This window comes from Ursus americanus, chromosome 6 (assembly GCF_024610735.1).
Source record: "Ursus americanus isolate L20-20 chromosome 6, mUrsAme1.1.p, whole genome shotgun sequence".
Lineage (NCBI taxonomy): Eukaryota > Metazoa > Chordata > Mammalia > Carnivora > Ursidae > Ursus > Ursus americanus.
The window spans coordinates 17078987-17097305 of NC_142132.1; the positions used below are offsets into that span (position 1 = coordinate 17078987).

The 18319-nt window shown below is 48.4% G+C and overlaps 1 protein-coding gene across 32 annotated transcripts in view; it reads right to left on the reverse strand.

Annotated features, from left to right (window-relative positions):
• Nucleotides 1–3519: 3519 nt before the first annotated feature.
• TCF7L2 (transcription factor 7 like 2) overlaps nucleotides 3520–18319 on the reverse strand; it is a 193790-nt gene continuing 178990 nt past the window's right edge. For 13 of the 32 annotated variants that reach the window (XM_045803137.2, XM_045803136.2, XM_045803139.2 and 10 more), the window contains 5 exons: nucleotides 18054–18161; nucleotides 13132–13180; nucleotides 12493–12543; nucleotides 11138–11210; nucleotides 3520–5664 (listed from right to left, as the gene is read on the reverse strand). In XM_045803137.2, coding sequence (XP_045659093.1) covers nucleotides 5241–5664; nucleotides 11138–11210; nucleotides 12493–12543; nucleotides 13132–13180; nucleotides 18054–18161 — 705 coding nt within the window. In that variant the 3' untranslated portion in view covers nucleotides 3520–5240. Of the gene's footprint in view, nucleotides 5665–10438; nucleotides 10513–11137; nucleotides 11211–12492; nucleotides 12544–13131; nucleotides 13181–18053; nucleotides 18162–18319 lie in introns of those variants that run through there. The other 19 variants (XM_045803141.2, XM_045803147.2, XM_045803152.2 and 16 more) reach the window with 6 other exon arrangements.

Genomic DNA, 18319 nt, shown 5'->3' on the forward strand with positions numbered 1-18319 from the left:
TTATTTATTTGACAGAGAGACAGCCAGCGAGAGAGGGAACACAACCAGGGGGAGTGGGAGAGGAAGAAGCAGGCTCATAGCAGAGGAGCCCGATGCGGGGCTCGATCCCAGAACGCCGGGATCACGCCCTGAGCTGAGGCAGAGGCTTAAAGACTGAGCCACCCAGGCGCCCCCAAAAGATGTGATAAGCTAAGAATCTAGAAAGAAGTGGCTCATCCAGGATTATCCACATGGGCCCTAAATACATCAGAGGTATCTTCTAAGGGGAAAGACAGGAAGTTTCCAGACAGACAGGCAGTGATGTGAAGATGGAGGCAGAGATTTGAGTGATGTGGCTATAAGCCCAGGAACACGCAGGATGGTAGGCAGCCCCAGGAGGCCGGAAGAGCCTCCAGAACCTCCGACAGGAGCACGCCCAGCTGACACGTGGATTCCAGACTTCCGGCCTCCAGAGCTGTGAGAGCTATTGCGTGAAGCCACCATGTTTATGTTAATTTGTTACAGGAGCAGGAAGCCACGTGCGCTCCTAACGGGCAACCGTGTTTGGCCAGGTCCCATCAGAGCTCAGGGGTGACGTGGCTCAGAGATTGAGAGCTGTGAGCTCCTAGATATGGTCTTAGGGTCTTAGTAACAACGAATCCACAGAGGGATGAAATCAGAAGATGCTCAGATCGAAAATAAACTCTCAAGGTCAGAAGAAACCAAACAGCTAGAGAGAGAGAGAGAGAGTGTGTTCAAGGATGGGGACTTGGCCTGGCGTCAGGAGACTTGAACCTGAACTGCCCAGAAAGACAGGCCTGGGGGAAATAAAGTCCCATGTCAGGGTAGAAAGAACCCCAGAGTGTTGCTTGAATGTGGTAAGGCCATAAACATGCAGCTAGGTGACCCATATTTTGAATTTTAAAAAGTGATCTTTGCTCAGGTTGGCTGATGACAGAGGGACCAACCCCACTTCCACCCAGCTTTTTTTTTTTTTTTTGCCTTTGTAACAAGGGCACTGAGCTACCTTCCAGCATGGCTGAAAGGATTAAGAAAGATGGACACCTTGGAAGTTCCAAGAACACAGAATTTGGAAGCACTCTGGAAAGTCGCCATTCCTTTGGTTCTCAAAATACACATATTGAGTTGGCTAACGTCACTTATTCCTTCCTTCAACAAATATGTATCAAGTACCCTCTATGTGCCAGGCACTGAACCAGGACCTTAGTAGAGAGCAAGGAACATAAAATCCACAGTTCTGATCTCTTGGAGGGTTCTCTAGAGCAGTGGTTCTCAACCGGGCATGATTTCACACACACACACACACACACACACACACACACACACACACACACACACCCCGGGGGATATTTGGCAATATCTGAAGACATTTCTGGATGTCATACAGTGCTGGGAGTGCCACTAGCATCTAGTGGGAGGAGACCAGAGATGCGAACATCTGACAATGTGTAGGACAGCCCCCCCACAACAAAAGATGTCAATGGTGCCAAGTGGCACTCTTAGTGGCCTAACTAGGCCACATCCACTGACACGACGGTGGGTGAGGGAATCCGGGGGCGGGGGCAGGAAGCTGGAAGAGCGCCATAGGAGGGAGACATTACCCACTATTGTCTACAGTGATGTCCATGCTCAGACCTGAAAGATGAGGGGGAGTTATCCAGGCAGGAAGTGGGGCTGCAGGAGCAGAGCAGAACCTTCCAGGAGAGGGGAAAGTGTGTGGGTGAGTGTGCGGGGCGGAGAAGGTGGGGCAAAGAAGGACACCCTTCAAAAGGACTGTCCCCTCGCTCTGGGAGAAGGACCATCTTAATGAGACAAGGAGGCATAACTCAGTGCTAAGAGCACGAGTTTGGGGTCAGATCTGAATTTAAATCCCACCCTACTAGCTGTGTAGCCTTAGACAAGACACAGACGCAGAGTTTCTAAACCCAGTTTTAGAAAATAAAGCGGGGTGGGGGAAATAATATCGACCTCAGGTGCGACTGTTAGCATTAAAGGAGAAAAGGCACGTAAATGGCTTGGCGCATCGCCCCCAAGAACACACACTATTCTGATTTGTGTTTTCAAAGGTCACTCTGGGCCCAGTGTGCAAAATAAGATGGGGAAGGACAACCAGAATCACTCCTCTCTGGGAATACAAAAGCAAACAAAACAAAATACTGAGATTTTACAGAACAAAAACTAGCTTGAGCAAAACACAGCTTCCAAGGAGCTTTAAAGTCCTTGCTGACAACCCTGTGTAGCTTTAAGGAACAACACCACGAACGGCTTCCAGGCCCTTCGAAATCGTGTCTTTTGAAGGTACAGTTGTCCTAGAAAAGTGGAACATACACAGGTTTGCCCCGCTATCCGAATGTAGAGTGTTCTTAGGGAACCTTTTGTAAGCAGAAATCCAGGCGTAAGGTGAAGAAGCAACTGCCACGAATTTATATGGACAATTTTTGAGCACTCCCAGACCCCAAAATGACCTCCCTTGGCCTTGTCTGATACCTCAGGACACGTCTTGCTTACGGAGGCACAGAATAAATCGAGATAAGCACGGATGCACAGGGACACGGTTCAGAGCTCGGGCAGCTGGATGCCGAGATGCTTAGTGAGGCTCTCGGGGCCACCGCCGCCTCTGTACCCGCCCGCGGCAAGACACACGCTCAACGCTATTCCCACTGTCCACCTTTTTCTGGTAAAAGTGAAAATCCTCTTCTGATTTCTTTCAGTTAGGGAAAACAGAGGCTAACATAGATCTTTCATCAAAGCAAAGGGACATAACGCGAACTCTCGAATAGCGGGGGCGTTCCCGTGCACCCACCCATCCTAACCAGCCTGAGAAATGATCGCAGTGGAAACCTCGGGAAGATCTTTACTGTGGCCCCTGATCGGTGATGATGATGAACGCGCACCCTTGCCAGGGTACGGCCAGAACTTGAGTCCCACACACAGCAAGATTCCTCCCTACAAGCCGCTAAGTGATTCGCCTTGATCCGATTTTCTACGAACCTTCTACTCAACATCTGCTGTGTCAGAGAAGGGTTTTCAGCTCGACACCCTGGCACCTCTCCCTGCGTGCGCCTCTTAGAAAGAATTTGGAATCTTTCCACATCAGTGGTCCTTCAGTGGGAACAATGTAGTGTCTTAAATCCATTCCTGGCGAATTAAGTGTCATTAACCAGAATTCAATCCTTTCTAAAGCTGGATACTGTGAGGACGACAACTGAGGTCTACCAGATGACTGTTTTAGAGCCCGAAGCAGGACACGGACCCTGTCAACTGTGCTCTGCTTTCAGAAATGAACGAAGTCGGTACACAGGTAGGCCAAATAGGCATCAAGAATGAGAGAAAGAAAAAACATACCGACCCATCAGAAGAGTGCAAGACCACTTTTTGATATCCAAGTCCCAACCCACCACCCATCCCAACCACGTAGTCTGGTCTCAAGTTCCAGCTCAGGAAGACGGTCCTCTGGCGGGAAGGCGGGTGCAGCGTGCCCACAGGTAAAGTCCGAATCACAGAAACAGGTGAGCAGCCTTGATCGCACACACTAAGTTGCTTTTATTAATCCAGAACGGCATGCTACAGATACTGTACAGCATGAACATTTATTCATTACAAAATGGCTTCCAAACCATTAAAAATGAAACTGGAATAAGAGCATAAAACGGAACAGTAACATCACAACTGTTAGGAAACATTCAAAGTATTCACAAAAAATGTTATAGTTAGCATTTTAATAAACCAGAGAAAAATCGGAGACAGTTTTACAATCGCTTCATGTCAACTACAATGGCACTGAATGAACAGGTTTTAGCTTTATACAGCATTTTGCAACATCAACATGCCTAGGTTTTTTTTTATTTGTAAAGTTTGCCACCCACTCGTCTGTCATACGTGTACATAAGAGCGGCAGCTGGTTTTTCCTTTAAGAGTAATCTAATATACAGAATTTTTGGCCCCTAAGGGTTTATACCTCTTCATTTAAAATGCTTTCTGGACAATCTGCTACCAAACACGTCTTGTTATAGGTGACATTGAAACTACATACAAACCTACCTATGTAACATCACAGCAAAACAGATGAACAAAAATTACAGCATCAAAAAGAGGGAGAAAGCTAAAGTCACTGAGAATTTTGGCACATAAAGTTTTGCACACAGTCAGGCCGTGTCCTAAGGGTACAGAGCTGCCGACTATGAGTTCAAAGGAGAAACAGGGTGGTTCCCGCTGCTGCTCACACAGCGTTGCTAAAATTCCCTCGCTAATTTTCAAGTCTTGTTTTACATAATGGCTTTTAAAGCAACTTTTGTTAATGCTACCGATCCTTTAATGCAACTAGTAATGTCCATTTGGCGGCATCTGGGTTTCATACAGCCAAAAAAAAAAAAAAAAAAAAAAAGTCAAAAAGAGAAACAAAAAAAATATATACACATTTTATATATAAACTTAAAAACCTTGTACAAATGAGTTGTTATATATAAGATACTTATGCTAAGGGAAAAAAACTTTATACAGTTTCAAGAAAAAGGAAAACATATCTTAAAAGGGACAACGTACAGGTTCGACGAGCAATCTCTAAAGCAATAAATACTACTGGTCCAACAGCGTTGGGATTCCATTAACTGTTGAGTAGCGTTCCCCTCCCCCCAAAAGAACAACACCATGGAACAAGGTATATTAACACATTTAACCCTTTGTTTCTGTACATTTAAACAATAACAAGTAACATCACAATTAAAGTTGTTTCACACAGAGAAAAAAAAAAGGAATATGGCACTGCATTCGTCGTGCCCTTATGGTTTAAAAACCAGATGTAAAATGATTGGTTCGCAAGCTCGTATTTAATACAAATAATACAGAACCAACTCCTTCTGGAGGGCTGCTTCAAAATTGCTTCTTTTTTTTTCCTTTTTGTTTTTTAATCAGTCTTTTAAAACTAAGCTATCCGAACTACATAACAGTTATGTATATATATATATATTTTAAACGCTACAAAGACTTTAAACAGCTGTTGATAAAAATTTTGGTAGAATCATGAGGTTCTTCTCTCATCTACATATTTAAAAGGAGAAATTGAAATAAGAATGGGTCAAATATTGACCAATGAACTCCATAAACATCAACTAATGTAGCCACGCGGCACAAAATTAAGAGTACAAAACAAAACCTTTCCAAGGGGGTGGGGGGTGGGGGGGGACAAAGAAGCGAAAATGCAACACTATGCAAACCAACCGGGGCGGCTAACGAAGCTAAAGCTATTCTAAAGACTTGGTCACGAGGGACAGCGGCTGGGGCTGCGTCCCGGCCAGAGCGCTGTGGGAATGTAAGGAAGATGTTGACGGCTGTGCAAGAGAGGAGGAGGACATGATGGGCGGCTGCAAAGCGGCGGGAGGCAGGTCCAGGGCCCCGTTGGGACAGAGGGCGGGGGCCTTGCCGTGGGCGGCCTCGGCAAGCAGGAGGGCGGGCGGCGGAGGCATCATGGACAGGTGGGCCAGGGGGTCGGGCTTCAGGGACAGCGAGAGAGGCTGGGTCTGCTCAGTCTGTGACTTGGCGTCTTGGGGAGGGGAGCCTAGCAGGTTGGGGGAGGGAGGAGGCGAGTCTAGTAAGCTTCCATCTGAAGAGGGTGGACTGAGGCAGCTGCCTTCACCTTGTATGTAGCGAACGCACTTTTTTTTTCTCCTAGAAACAGGGGGAGAGAGTTATCTGTGAATAAAGGGCAAAGATGCCAAGGGAGAGAGTTATCTAATGCTCTGAGCCACGTTGAAGTCGCGTCTGCCCCCAGAGCCGGCATGCCCCGTGGCCAGGGTGCCGCGCTCCCTGGCCTGTCGCCCGCGTCTAAGCCTGCTCTGCGAGCGACATCGTAGGAGGAGAGGCCCAGCCGCCTACCTACCTGCTCCCCCTGCCCCCGCGACACGCCCGCGACCCCACCCCGGCCAGATACCAGGCAGCGGACTGGAGGCGGCCGCACCCGTTTGCCAGAAAGTGGCTGCGTCCACGCTGAGAGCAACTGACGAGTGTGTTAATTCTCTTTCGGCTTAGACACCCCCTGGCTTGCCCATCCCATCGCCCCTCCACTCCCGCCGCCACCACCCGACTCCCAGTGGCGTCTCTGTGTGTGTGTGTGTGTGTGTGAAAGAGAAAGAGAGCTCCTTCCCCAGGCGCCTCCTACCCATATGAAACTCTCAAAATGCTGACTGTTGAGCCCACCCACAGAGCTGAAGGCAGTGCTAGCAAGAGGCTTAGAGGTCTTCACACCACTGCCACCACCACCACCACCACCAACGCCACCACCACCACCACCAACGCCACCGCCAGGCTGCCGCGCCCAGAGAGCTTTCGGGCTTGTCTGTTAAGAACCACACCAAATCAAGAGAGGTCAGAATCAGGTGAGAGGAGGGGAGAAGGGGGGAACAAAAATAAAACGAAAGAAATTAAAAAACAAAACAAAAACAAAAAAATAAAACGAAAACCAAAATGGAAAAAAAAAAAAAACCACCAAAAACAGGTAGAAGAGGATAAACAAAGGTAGGGGAGGGGGAAGAATAAGAAAAACAGAAAATGATCCAAAGGAACAAGAATAACTGGTTGTATGGCCTGCAGGTTGTGGATTAAATTAGGATTCAAACTTGATTTTTGTTTTTTTAAAGATTTGGGGTCTTCCCCTCCCCCACCCCAGAGTGAGAAGGCTGGAAGGAGAGACAGTGAGGATGGGATGGAGGGGCGTCCTGTCCTGGTCACTATGCCGAGGCCGGTGAATGGAGGGCGCAGCGTGTCACAAGGAAGTGACGACAAAGAAGAAGTGCGGGGGGACCACAGCATGGAACTGGTGGGCCTGGGTTATCGTGATTAGTGTTTAAGCCGGAAAGACTAATTTTGCCCTGCACCAAAACCAGAATCTCCCCTCTACATTTCCCGTTTACATAAGAAATAGGAATGAGAATTTCAGAGACTCTCTTGTTTATCATCAAAGGTTGGGGAAATCGATTCAAGAAATTGAGCATGTGACCTCAAAGCTTCTCTTACTATTAATCCCAGTCCGATGGGGATGATATTTGGTAGGAAAGGTGATCCTGGGAATCAACCCCACTCATGCAGTAAAAATAATGCAGATACAGGGAATGTGCTGACCTCAGGAGCCCTTGAATACAGTTAAAACCATGGCTGATAGCACCCTGTCCAAAAACAAGTGTGTAAGCGCCGGCCGGCTTCCCATCCCTGGAAAGCAGTAAAGATGCTGCCTGGTGTCAGATGTCACTGGCCTTTGAAAGGAAGGGGGTGTAATCAGTTCCTCCTTGGGTCTGTGCCCCAGAGGTGTCTGCTCATGCCCCTCAGTGCCTGGGGTGTGGACTCAGCAAGATGGCAGGAGGGCGGGGAGGAGGGAGGGTGGGAGGGAACATGCTTGGCCTTCCCTGCCTCCCAGAGGCTGAGACCCACTGGGTGGAGGCCTCAGGGTCTACCCGACCCCCCTCTGAGTGGAAAGGAACTCTAGGGGTGCAAGGGCAGGCCCCCTCACCTTCGATTGGAAAGGTTCCTTTTCTCCTCTGGGATAGATTGAGACAGACTGTGGGTTCTGCTCCCATCCCAGAAACCAAGATAAATAATTAAGCCTCTCAGAGTTTTAAACCACCTTAGCCTGCAGATCAAAACATGCTTAAAAAACTAAGATGTCCATGCATTTTAAAAAATGGGAGAAGGGAGGGGTGGGGATGGGGGCGGGGCATAAGCAAAAGTGAGAGAGTGACAAGGACAAAGGAGAGAGGGAGGAGGGGAGAGAAAAGGAGAAACAGGAAAACGGGGGAGTGACGTCAAGCAGCATTCCATGCTATATTAGGGCAGAGTAAAAAGATGGGAAAGCAACTTGGTGGGCTCAAAACAGAATCTTGTTAAAATGTCCTCAAATGTCAAATAAAATTAGAAACCCTGTGTAGCGAGCAAGGAGTCCTGATTGGCTGGGAGCGCGTCTGCCGCGCCCCTCACCCACCCGCCCTCCTGCTGACACGGAGGTTTCCACGTCGAGGGGATGAGTGGAAGCGGTTTGAACACAGGACATGAAGACTCTGAAGGACAGTGAGACACTCCCTCTAACAGGTGGCCGAGCAAAAGGCAGTTGGAACACACACACACACACACACACACACACACACACACACACACTTCTGACGGGCCAGAAAATGCCTCGTTTTGTAACTGATTTTCTTTTTTTTTTTTTAAGGCACATTTTGTCCTATTGATTCAGCATCAAGCCAGATGCTGGCAAAGAGGAAAAGTTGAGGAAAAACGGGGGCAAAACCCATCTGCTTATCCTCCCCCACCCAAGCTCCATCTCCAACCAAGGGGTGGCCTCTGAAAATTGCCCTTTTAGCTTCTCATGGATTTATTCTGAAAGGAAACTAAGGGTTCTTCCTGATCCTGTTTTGGAATCGCACCCTTCAGTGAGTGAAAATGCATCTGCTGATGCTTGCAGGGTCTGAGAAACACCCCACGCAGAAGCAGAGTGGCCACCGGGAACGTTCTAAAGGAGTCACGGTGGGAAGGACGCGGGGGAAGGATGAGGGACAGCAGCCCACCATGCTGACAGCTGGCCCCTCAGAGCTGCGCTTTTGAAAATCATGTTTCTGAAGCAGCTACAAGGATTTTGGTTTTTGCTTTTGTGTTTTGTGAAAATGCCATGAAACCTCTGGCCTCTGAGGCGGATCCCACACCCTGGCTTTACACAAGGTGCAGGCTATGTCTGAGAAGGGGACGTCAGTCCCGGTCAACATTAGGAATGGTAACTCTCAGGAAAAAAAATGTTAAGTCTAACTTGAAGCAACTGCTTCTGAAACAAAAAAAAAGGGGGATTCATAAACCACCACTCATCCCCCCACAAATAAAACAAACACGAGTCCGGCACCATATTGCGAGGTGGGCACAATGGTCTCAGCCATACATTTCTAGAGATCGTGAGAAACCTGCTCAGGACTGAGCCCTGCGATTAGCAAAGTCCATCACCAAGGCAGGGCATCTCAGACCAGGATTCTGCGGCTAATCACCTTCCCCCTCAGCACAGAGGAAACTCTGCCACGAACTCACCGCCTAGAACTGTCCTCCCTGGGTAGGCCTACTTAAATCCCTAACACTCTTCTTCTGCCTCCTCATGAAACTCTTTTCTGTGGCACAGTGAAGGCCCTGGGATTGTGCAGAAAGGATACTTGTCCCTCCGTGAACACTGCCATCTCACAGAATGAGTGACTGGAGGATCTCTCTCCAGGCCTGGAATCCTCCCCCAATGGGCAGACAGGGTCACCTGTGGAGTTCTCTCTCAATAAAGATGCTCGGGCCCTCTCTCCCCTAAACATCTGGCCAACTCGAGGCACTTGGCCAATCCCTCGTAAGGCACCAGGGGGATGGGAAGAGACACAGGAGACTCGTGGGCATGCACGTAATGGGATGGACATCTGATCTAATGTCTAAACACGGAACACATGGCAAAGGCATGAAGGAGAGGGACACGTGACAAGGAGGCACTACAAACAGGGAGGCGTGTTTGGGGGTGTTGAGATACCTACCATCATAATATTCCAAATTCAAAGACTGCTTGTATCAGAACAAAGAAACAACAAATTTAACCAAAGGTGGTCATTAAAGGAAAGGAAATGAGACAGGAACGAGTCGGTATCCCTCCACCAAGAAGGAAGTACCTACAGCTTCCCTGAAATTACAGGTTGGATGGAAACCTGCAGGTGGAACACGGGCGTTCAATTTGGACTCTTCTAATTCATTTTGGAAGCAATGCTCTCTCTCTCTCGCTCTCTCTCTAAACATATACAATATATATTCGTAATTCCGCAGGCTAGCAACGCTGCAGTACGGGACTGCATGACTCATTGCTTGCAGCCCGTCAGCTGGTGCACGCCGTTCAATGCCACGCTTCTTGTCAGCACTGTAAAACAATGTCAGCTAACCAGGCTCCTCTGCCCAGAGACATGTGGTTTATAAACATAAAAGAAAAACAAAACAGAACGGAACCAAAAAACGCCTGCCCCAGAGCCCTTCTCCAAGTGTCCTGACTCTCAAGTGCATGGGAATGGCTCTTGCTGCCAAGTTGTTAGCACTGGAAACGGTGGCTCTATCTAGGCTCAGCATACAAGCCACGGACCGGGCTCGTTCCGGGATGCTGGCTTGCCAAGGAAAAGGGTAAGTGCCCGTCCTGGTCTGTGAAGGGTGTGGTTTCAGTCCTACCACCGGGGATCTGGATATGTTATTCTTAAGAGCAAAGGGGAAAGAAAGAGAAAGAGAAAGTGGGAGAGGATATGGCATAAAATTAGCAAGGAAATTTTGAAGAATGAGGATCATTAGTCATTGATGCCGGTAGGGAAGTAGATGGGAACGAGGTCAAAATATATCGACACACTAAGGCAGCAGAAGGACAGAGCGCTTTGATTTTTCCCAAAGGCCTCACAGTGGTCATATACCTGCACGGTTTGCACCATAAAGTCTGTCGGTCAAGCCCGAACAGTGCCCGACACTTCTTTGGAGTATTTGCATCTGTTAGCATAAGGTAAACACAAAAAATACAACACAATGGTGGGTCATGCTCAGTTGGACGTGAAATCTCAGCTACTGCTGACTTGTCTTCTCTATGACCTCGGCTCTATTTGATTGTCTCCCCTCACCAAGGACATGAAAGGAAAAGACTTCTATGAGGCAAAAGAAAAAAAAATAAAACAAAACGATAAAACACGCACAAAAAAAAACAACAACCAGAAACCAAAAAACAACAAGGAAAAATAAATAAAAAAATAGAAGAGAGAAGGAGGGGAAAAGGTGACGTTGTTTGCTTCTACCTAGGCCAGGATTACGATGGATGTCACTGAGCCCCATCCTGGGTGGTCATGAGGAAGGGGGTTGGCAGGCAACGTTCCCTGGGAGGGGGCGCGCTGGGGTTGGCTGTCGCTGACCCGAGGAGGCACAAATGATGCTGTTTTACAGTGGCATTTTGGCTAGCAGCAGCGGGGAGAACAAGCACATCCCTCACAGAGCAGTGTCCCGCGCCCTCATGTCTCCTAAGATCCACACACAGAGCTACAAAGCAACAGGCCAGAGAAAGGGGAAAAGGCTCGAATAGACCAGCTGCAGACCAGCACAGCGAATCTGGGAAATCTATACACACCTGCAAGGGCCGCACCAGTTATTCTGTTGATCAAGGCCAAAGCGCGCTCGGCATTTCTTAGGAGCGCTCAGGTCTGAATGAGTTCAAGAGAGAAGCGAGCAGAGGAGGAGGACGTGGGAGAGAGAGAGAGGGAGAGAGAGAGGGGGGAAGAGGGAGGGGGGGAGAGAAAGATACAAATAAGAAAAAAATAAAAATAAAAAAGGGAATAAATCAATGACCTGGTTACTAATTACAAAATATCGACTTTCGATTTTTAACTTTCTTTAATTAAAAAAAAAAAAGGTAAAAAAAATCACATTCTTATTCAACTGGTGAAATTAGCTGTTGCAAATAAAGCTGCAGTATCCCTTCGTTAAGGACTGTCTCTCCGATTCGTTTTGAGCGGATAAAGGGGAGTCAGATACTGAAAAAACTAAATTTTAAATAATATTGTTCCTCTTTCGGTTCTGCTTTTCTTTCTTTTTTTTTTCCTAGCTCTCTCTCAATTTGTTTTTCTTAAAGAAGAAAATAAAGCGAAGGAGGGGATTAAGTTTGTAACATGCTTTTTTCTTCTCAGAGTACAACAGTTTAAAAAAGGAAAAAAAAACTACAAATAAAAACAGAACAAAACGAAACAAAACAGAAAGAAATAAAGAAAGAAAAGGGGGTTGTGGTACTGGGATATTGCAGCTTTTGAAATGTTTTTCTTTTCTTTTTTTTAACCGATGTTCATGACTACTGACAGAAGACCAGATGAAGGTGAACAGGCGGTGTGAATGAGCTGGTCAGGGTTAGTCAGAAGCTCATAGCAGCTTTTAAGCAGGTACAGTCAGTAAAATGCTAGTGGATTTGCAAATTAGGAGCAGGAAAGCAAAAGGAAGAAAAAAACTAAAATAAAAAAAGCGAAGGAGAAAATAATCATACTGCGGATGCATGCTTGCGTGAGAAAACTTAGTGGGAGCAACGGAAAATGCCGTTAGATTAAGGAGGTTTATTACTGAATTCCTTCCATTTTGGTTGGTTTTTCCTTGTTTTGTTTTTGGTTTTTTTTTTTTTTTTTTAACCAGTCTCTTTTAAAGAAATACTGCATATTCAATTTGCACAGTTAGTTCAACACTAAGTCACTGTCATCACTGCTTAAACAACTGTTATGGGAAAAATAAATAAATAAACAAAGCGAAAGTTAAATTAAATAAAAAAAAAAACAACAAAGGCAACTGAAAAAAAATCTACTGAAACATACAAAACCGTGTAGATGGTCATTTTAAAGGATGTTCAAATGTCATACGTGTTTAATGTTAATAAAACTATAATGGCAAGAAAAATTAAAAAAACAGTTTATCGACTATTTTAATGACTCAAAATGACATTAGCACCTGTAATCGGAGGAAGTGAAAGGCAAGGATTTAGGAAACATTCGCTGTGTTCTGAAAAAAAAGAACAAATTATACAAAGCCTTCAAAATTTTTGTTGTCGTTTGTAAAAGCCTGGCCTTCTCCAGGGGACCTTCTGATATTGCCTATGCAGTATTTCTAATTTCTCCTAGAGAATGACAAACCTCCTTAATTTAAATCGGGTGCAATTTACCACTGTAAAGGCATGCATCAGAACATTCAGGAACAGCCCAGTTCACATCAAACACTCACACACATCCCGCCTACTCCCCCGGCCCCTTCCTCATCCCTACAGACACAGACAAAATAAGCAGACTGCATAAACCCCGCAAAGGCATGCCTACTACCCTACCGTCCCAGGCTCTGCGGTGATTTAAAAACACATTCCACTAGAATTACAATGTGCTTTTCATGCAACAATGAATGTTACTAGCTTTAAAAGGGCAGTCATGAAGCAATTAATTAAAATGCATACACAAAAAGGCTGGCTAAGATGGGTTCCCCCACAATGTCCTGGCCTTGAATTTCTCCTGCCTCCCCCAGACAGAAATCTAAGGTAAAAGAGTGGTCCTCATAGTACCGCTCCTTCCGACTTCCTCCTTCCTCCTTAGTCTAACTTACCATTGGTCTCTCCGGGCTGCTTGTCCCTTTTCCTCTTCTTCTTCTTCCCCTAGATAAACAGATGAAATACAGGAATTATTGCAGGAAACAGATGGAAGCAGGGCGTCTGGGCTCACCTGGAAAGGAGAAGGCAGGAGGAAGGGAGCATACCGCTGTCTCCGTCCACACCCACGGCTCCCAGAGTGTTTCTGACCCCCCGCTTTTTAATCCCAGTGCCCTTCAGTTGTGCTCCAGCTAGAGGGACACACACTCAGCAAGGGGAAGGGAAGGGCCCAGCAGGGAATGAAGGGAAGACCTCTCTTCCCACACACCTCTGTCCATCCTCAAACCTGACCCAGAGCATCCAAGTCCATAAAGGGGAGAAGGGAACTGATGAAGGAAGATTTAGGGAGGTGTGGAGACACAGGGTTGGGAGCGGCCCAAGAGCCCACAGCCAAGTTTCAAATGACTATGGAGATGGCCATGTGGACTAAGAGAGCCACCCCCACCCCTTGCTCCATGCAAATCTCTTCTTATTAAGGCCAAAAGGGCCTCCTATTCAATCAAAAAACAAAAGCTTTAACTGGGGCTTTACTAGTAACAACGGCTAACATATTTTGAGCACATACTATGCGCCAGGCATGATTCTCAGTGCATGATGCATATTGACTCATTTTCTCCTCACGCAATCCGATCCAACAGGGACTATCACCATTCCAGTTCCGGCACAGGAAGGGGTTACATGAATTTCCCGAGATCACATAGCTAGCAAATGATGGGGCCAGGATGGGAACTCAGGAGGTCTGGGTTCCACAGCCCTTACCTACTCGGCTGTGCTGCCTACCTATTTAATCCCTTGCCCTCCGAGGAAGGTTTTTAATTGATTACAGGGGACGGATTGCATGGGGTCATTCACATTCTCCAATCTGGTATCTTTACTGTCTGCTCATGGCTGGGGACGTGGCATGGGAAGGAACAGGGAAGAGCCCTGAAGAGCTGACAGCATCCCCGCAGATCTGAAACTAGTTCTCGCTCAGCTCGTCAGTGCTGGTCCTCTCTGTCAGGGTCAGATCCGGCTACGTAGGAAATGTCACAAACGAAAGGACTGGCCTACACGTCTGTTTCCGAACATCTAAATATTGCCTCTGCCTAAAAGTTCTCATGGTATGCCGACGTCAACTCCGGGAGGGAAAGCAGGACTCACAGGTGGTCAACCTGACAACGCATGAGGCCCTGTAAGGAGAACCTCAAGGTGGAGACGCCACGGTTTTAGCTCCATCCAAGGGCTGAGAGCCAACTGTCTCCAAGAAAGCCCGCTTTTCTCTCAGATATTAGGGCCCATACCATTTTGGAAGTTTGTCTTGGCCTTGAGTTTGAAACACTGTGATACATTTTATGTTCCTCGGTAAACAATTTAAAGATTTTTATTTATTTATTTGAGAGAGAGAGTGCATGCGCACACACGTGTGTGGGGGGGAGGTGAGGGGGGCAGAGGGACAGAGAATCTCCAGCAGACTCCCCGCTGAGCCCCAAGCCCAATGCAGGGCTCAATCCTACAACCCTCCCTGAGGTCATGCCCTGAACAGAGACCAAGAGTCAGGTGCTTAACCCACTGAGCCACCCAGGCAGGCCCTCGATAAACAATGTAAAAATAAAAAAATAAAAGTTCACGGGGCCTTCTTGTGGGCCTCGGCAGCCCGCCTTCATGCCTGTGCCTCTCCCAGGGGAGCAGCAAAGTGCTGCCTGGCCATCTTGGAAAAGGCGGGAGCGGCTACTTTCAGTTTATTTAGGAGCCTGAGTGAACGCTCAGCTGGGCACCGAAAACCGCTGTGACTCTGGGCGGTGTTGGCATCCACGTACGCAACGGAGTCTCAGTCACCTCTGGTTTAATACAGTGCCCACCCGTTTCCCATCTCCCGCAATATGTTCTGAAAGGCAGGCGAAAGTTCCAGTCCCCATGGGAAGCTGTCAGTTGAGGATACATGATTGAGATATTCGTGACTGAGGAAAGGCTCCTTTAAACTAAAGGCTTCTAGAGGACAGGGACTGTATTTTAATCAGAAGAGGCTTAATAAACACTATTTAGTGAAGAGGGACATATGTCCCAAGGGGGGCAGCCACCCCGTTATCTTCTTAGATGTAACAAAAGAAAAAGCCTAAAGACGGAGGCGAGGAATGGGGAATTCAAGATGCGCAATGGCTTAGGATTTGTGTCCTGAGCCTAATCTGGAAGAGCCAGAAAGGCAATAATGTTCTAATACAACACCAGCGGTTACACGGCACTACGGGACAGACTGTTTTCTCTTGTGCCCTCAGAAGGTGCCAAGTCCGACAACCCAATGTGACTGTTTTATTCAGTTCTGTTTTGCTAAGGCTTCCATTGTCACTCGACTGGAAAAGCAGGAACATGAAAGAGATATGAAGTTTGCTCAGAGAGCTTTTTCCAGAAGAACGTTTTGGACTTTACAACGACCAAAGTAATGTATAGAAACTCCTATGTCAAGTCAGCTAAGAAAAATCCCCAAACCTGACAAGTTCCACCACAGTCAAACCCATAAGACCTTTAACTCGGACCCTTCCTCCACACACCGTTTCCTGGGGCACAGAAGGGAGGGGAGGGGAGACGGAGGAGCGTGCGTGTGTGTTCACACTCATGTGTAAGGAGCCATGGTGATAGGAGTCGGACAGTACCCTGTATAAGAGATAAAGCTTCTTTAAGCCCTAAATCTCGATCAGAGGTTCCCCTCTCATAACGAGCTTCCTCTGAATGCGAAGCTGAGCTAAAGTCACTTTAAGTGCCTCGTGGGCCTTCTAAAACCTAGAAAGCACTCCACAAAAAGCCCAGGGCAATGCCCGACTCCCAGGCTAGTCAACGGCAGCGTTCTTTTGAAGCTATCACAAAGTTGGCTTGCATCTTTGTGGGGATCTCCCCCTGCACAACTCGAGGGCACCATGCACACAGGCCAGTGTAAATGGTACTCCCTAGAGCTGTGCAGTACGTATCCTGCAAAGCTGTACATGAAGGCCCCACCATGACCCCAAATGTCTGCTGGGGATATGATAGCTATAGGGGAGCAGAACTCCTCTCTGTGGTACCATTCTAGATCACTCAGAGACTTAGGTCTGTAGCAGGAGAAGGTGGAAGTAAACTCTAAGAGCTTCTGACCCGAAACCAGGAGAAGAGTGTCCTGAAATGAGATGGTTGTGCACGTGGAGGCCGCAGAGCTGGCCTGCTGCTGGAAATCGCCACCTCGAGGTCAGGTGGGGGTGAGCAATAAGCCTGTGGGAGAGCATTCACTTTCTCATCCTCTTCCTTTCCGTTCCAGAAGAAAGGCTTCCCCACGGCACACATGCTGGGGACGAATGGAAAGGTCCCAAGCAGCTAAGACCTGGTGCGTGACCATCTGTGAGTGACAAGGGCCCTGACCAGAGCGAACATTCCAGTGAGAGGTACCAGCACTAATTCCTGTTTCAACTCTCAGGAGGAACAGAGCCTTGTGCCGCCAGCCAAGGCCACTGGGACCTAGAGGGAGGCGGCCGGGGGCAGTGATGAAGACATGCGGGTGAAGCCGAACAGTCTGTGCTCCCCGTGCCCCCCTATCTGCATGGGGAAGAGCAGACTAGCAAGCACGGGTTGACAGGTATGAGAAACAGCGAGAGCCAGCAGAAGACAGCATCCGCTCAGGATGATTCCCGCACCTGTCCGTGGCTTCCTCGTGGCAGGTAAGTTTTGAGAGTCAGCGCGCCTGATTTAACTCTGAATGCCCACAATACTGTGTGTGCACACTCACAACCGGCACTAACTGAACGGATCTCAACCCACATGCAGAGAGCGTCCTCACCACGGATGTCGTTCACCGGAGAGCCAGGTCAGGAGCGCGGACAGCGAAGGACCCTCCACGGCTCCACGCCACTGACCAGAGACGGGAGGAGAAGCCCACTGCTGGCATCAAGGCAAGTTTTGTCTTCACCACCCCAAAGAGTGAATGGTTAAAAATCACTTTATAAAACCAAGTGCCACGGAATAAAAGTACCATGCGAAATAAGACACATCTCATCCACTGAGAGAGGACAGCCGGCCCAGAACTTAGCTGGGCAAAACGTGGAACAAGAGATAACAGGGAGAGGGGACAGAGGTCTCCAGAGGAGAACAAGGTTAGGAGAGGACAGGTATCCTGGGTGTCATGACCACTGCGATTAGTGAAAGCAACAATCCCACCATGTTTCCTAAAACCCCAGAGAGGAAATTAGGCAAATCCTGTAGTCAACACAGAGCCCAGGAAGACACCTCACCCGGCAGAGACCCCTTCCCGACCCTTCCTGGGCCCCGAGGCATTTCCTGTGCCCCCCCCCACCCCGAGGAAGACTAGCCCTGGCTGCTTGCAGGGATCCTCCCCACCACCATGGCCCTCTCAGGAGGAACTAGCTTTCCAACTTGTCTGGCACCGCAGTGAGGGTAATTCTTCCCTTTTCCCTCTTGAGGGCCAAGGCCCTGCTGGAAGGCCTGGGAGGGATTCAACTCTCTCTCTCCACCGCTACTCTAGGCCTTCCTGTCAGCCCCCAAGGACCACTGCTGAGAGGCACAGAAGCCCCGAGGCATATTCTAGAACCATGTCTTTACAAAGACCTGGGCCAGAAGGTGTGAACAGCCCCACGTCAACCCCACGGACCCGAGCTGGAACAACGGAACACTGGCCTCTGCTCTCCTCCTTAAAGAACTCGGGCCTGCTGACGGAGCCATGCTGGAAGCCAAGACAAGGAACATTCCTCCCCCCCCCCCCCCCGCCCAGTCTGGTCCTCCGACAAGATGCTCCCGGTTCCAGGACTGGGCAGACTGTATGGTTCTGAGGCCTGATTCAAGGCGGCAGGAAGCACTCCCTTTGGGCAGATGCACCCCCAACACAGCTCTACAGACTCTAGTTGTGAGAAAAACGAACACCTACGTAGTTATCCCGCGCAGACCAGCCGGGGTACAGCTGCATGTGAAGCTGTCGCTCCTTCCGGGCCAGCTCGTAGTACTTCGCTTGCTCTTCTCTGGACAGTGCGTGCCACTGGAGGGGACACAGAGGCAGGGAGAGGCAGGCAAACGTCACAAACTACCCTGCGGCCGGGGCTAAGAGGTGGCTCTGTCCCGCAGAGGCCTGGCTCGCACAGCAGCGTTCAGACAGAACCTCCTCTGTCAGCTCCCTCACGGCTCGCTCTCCGGGGA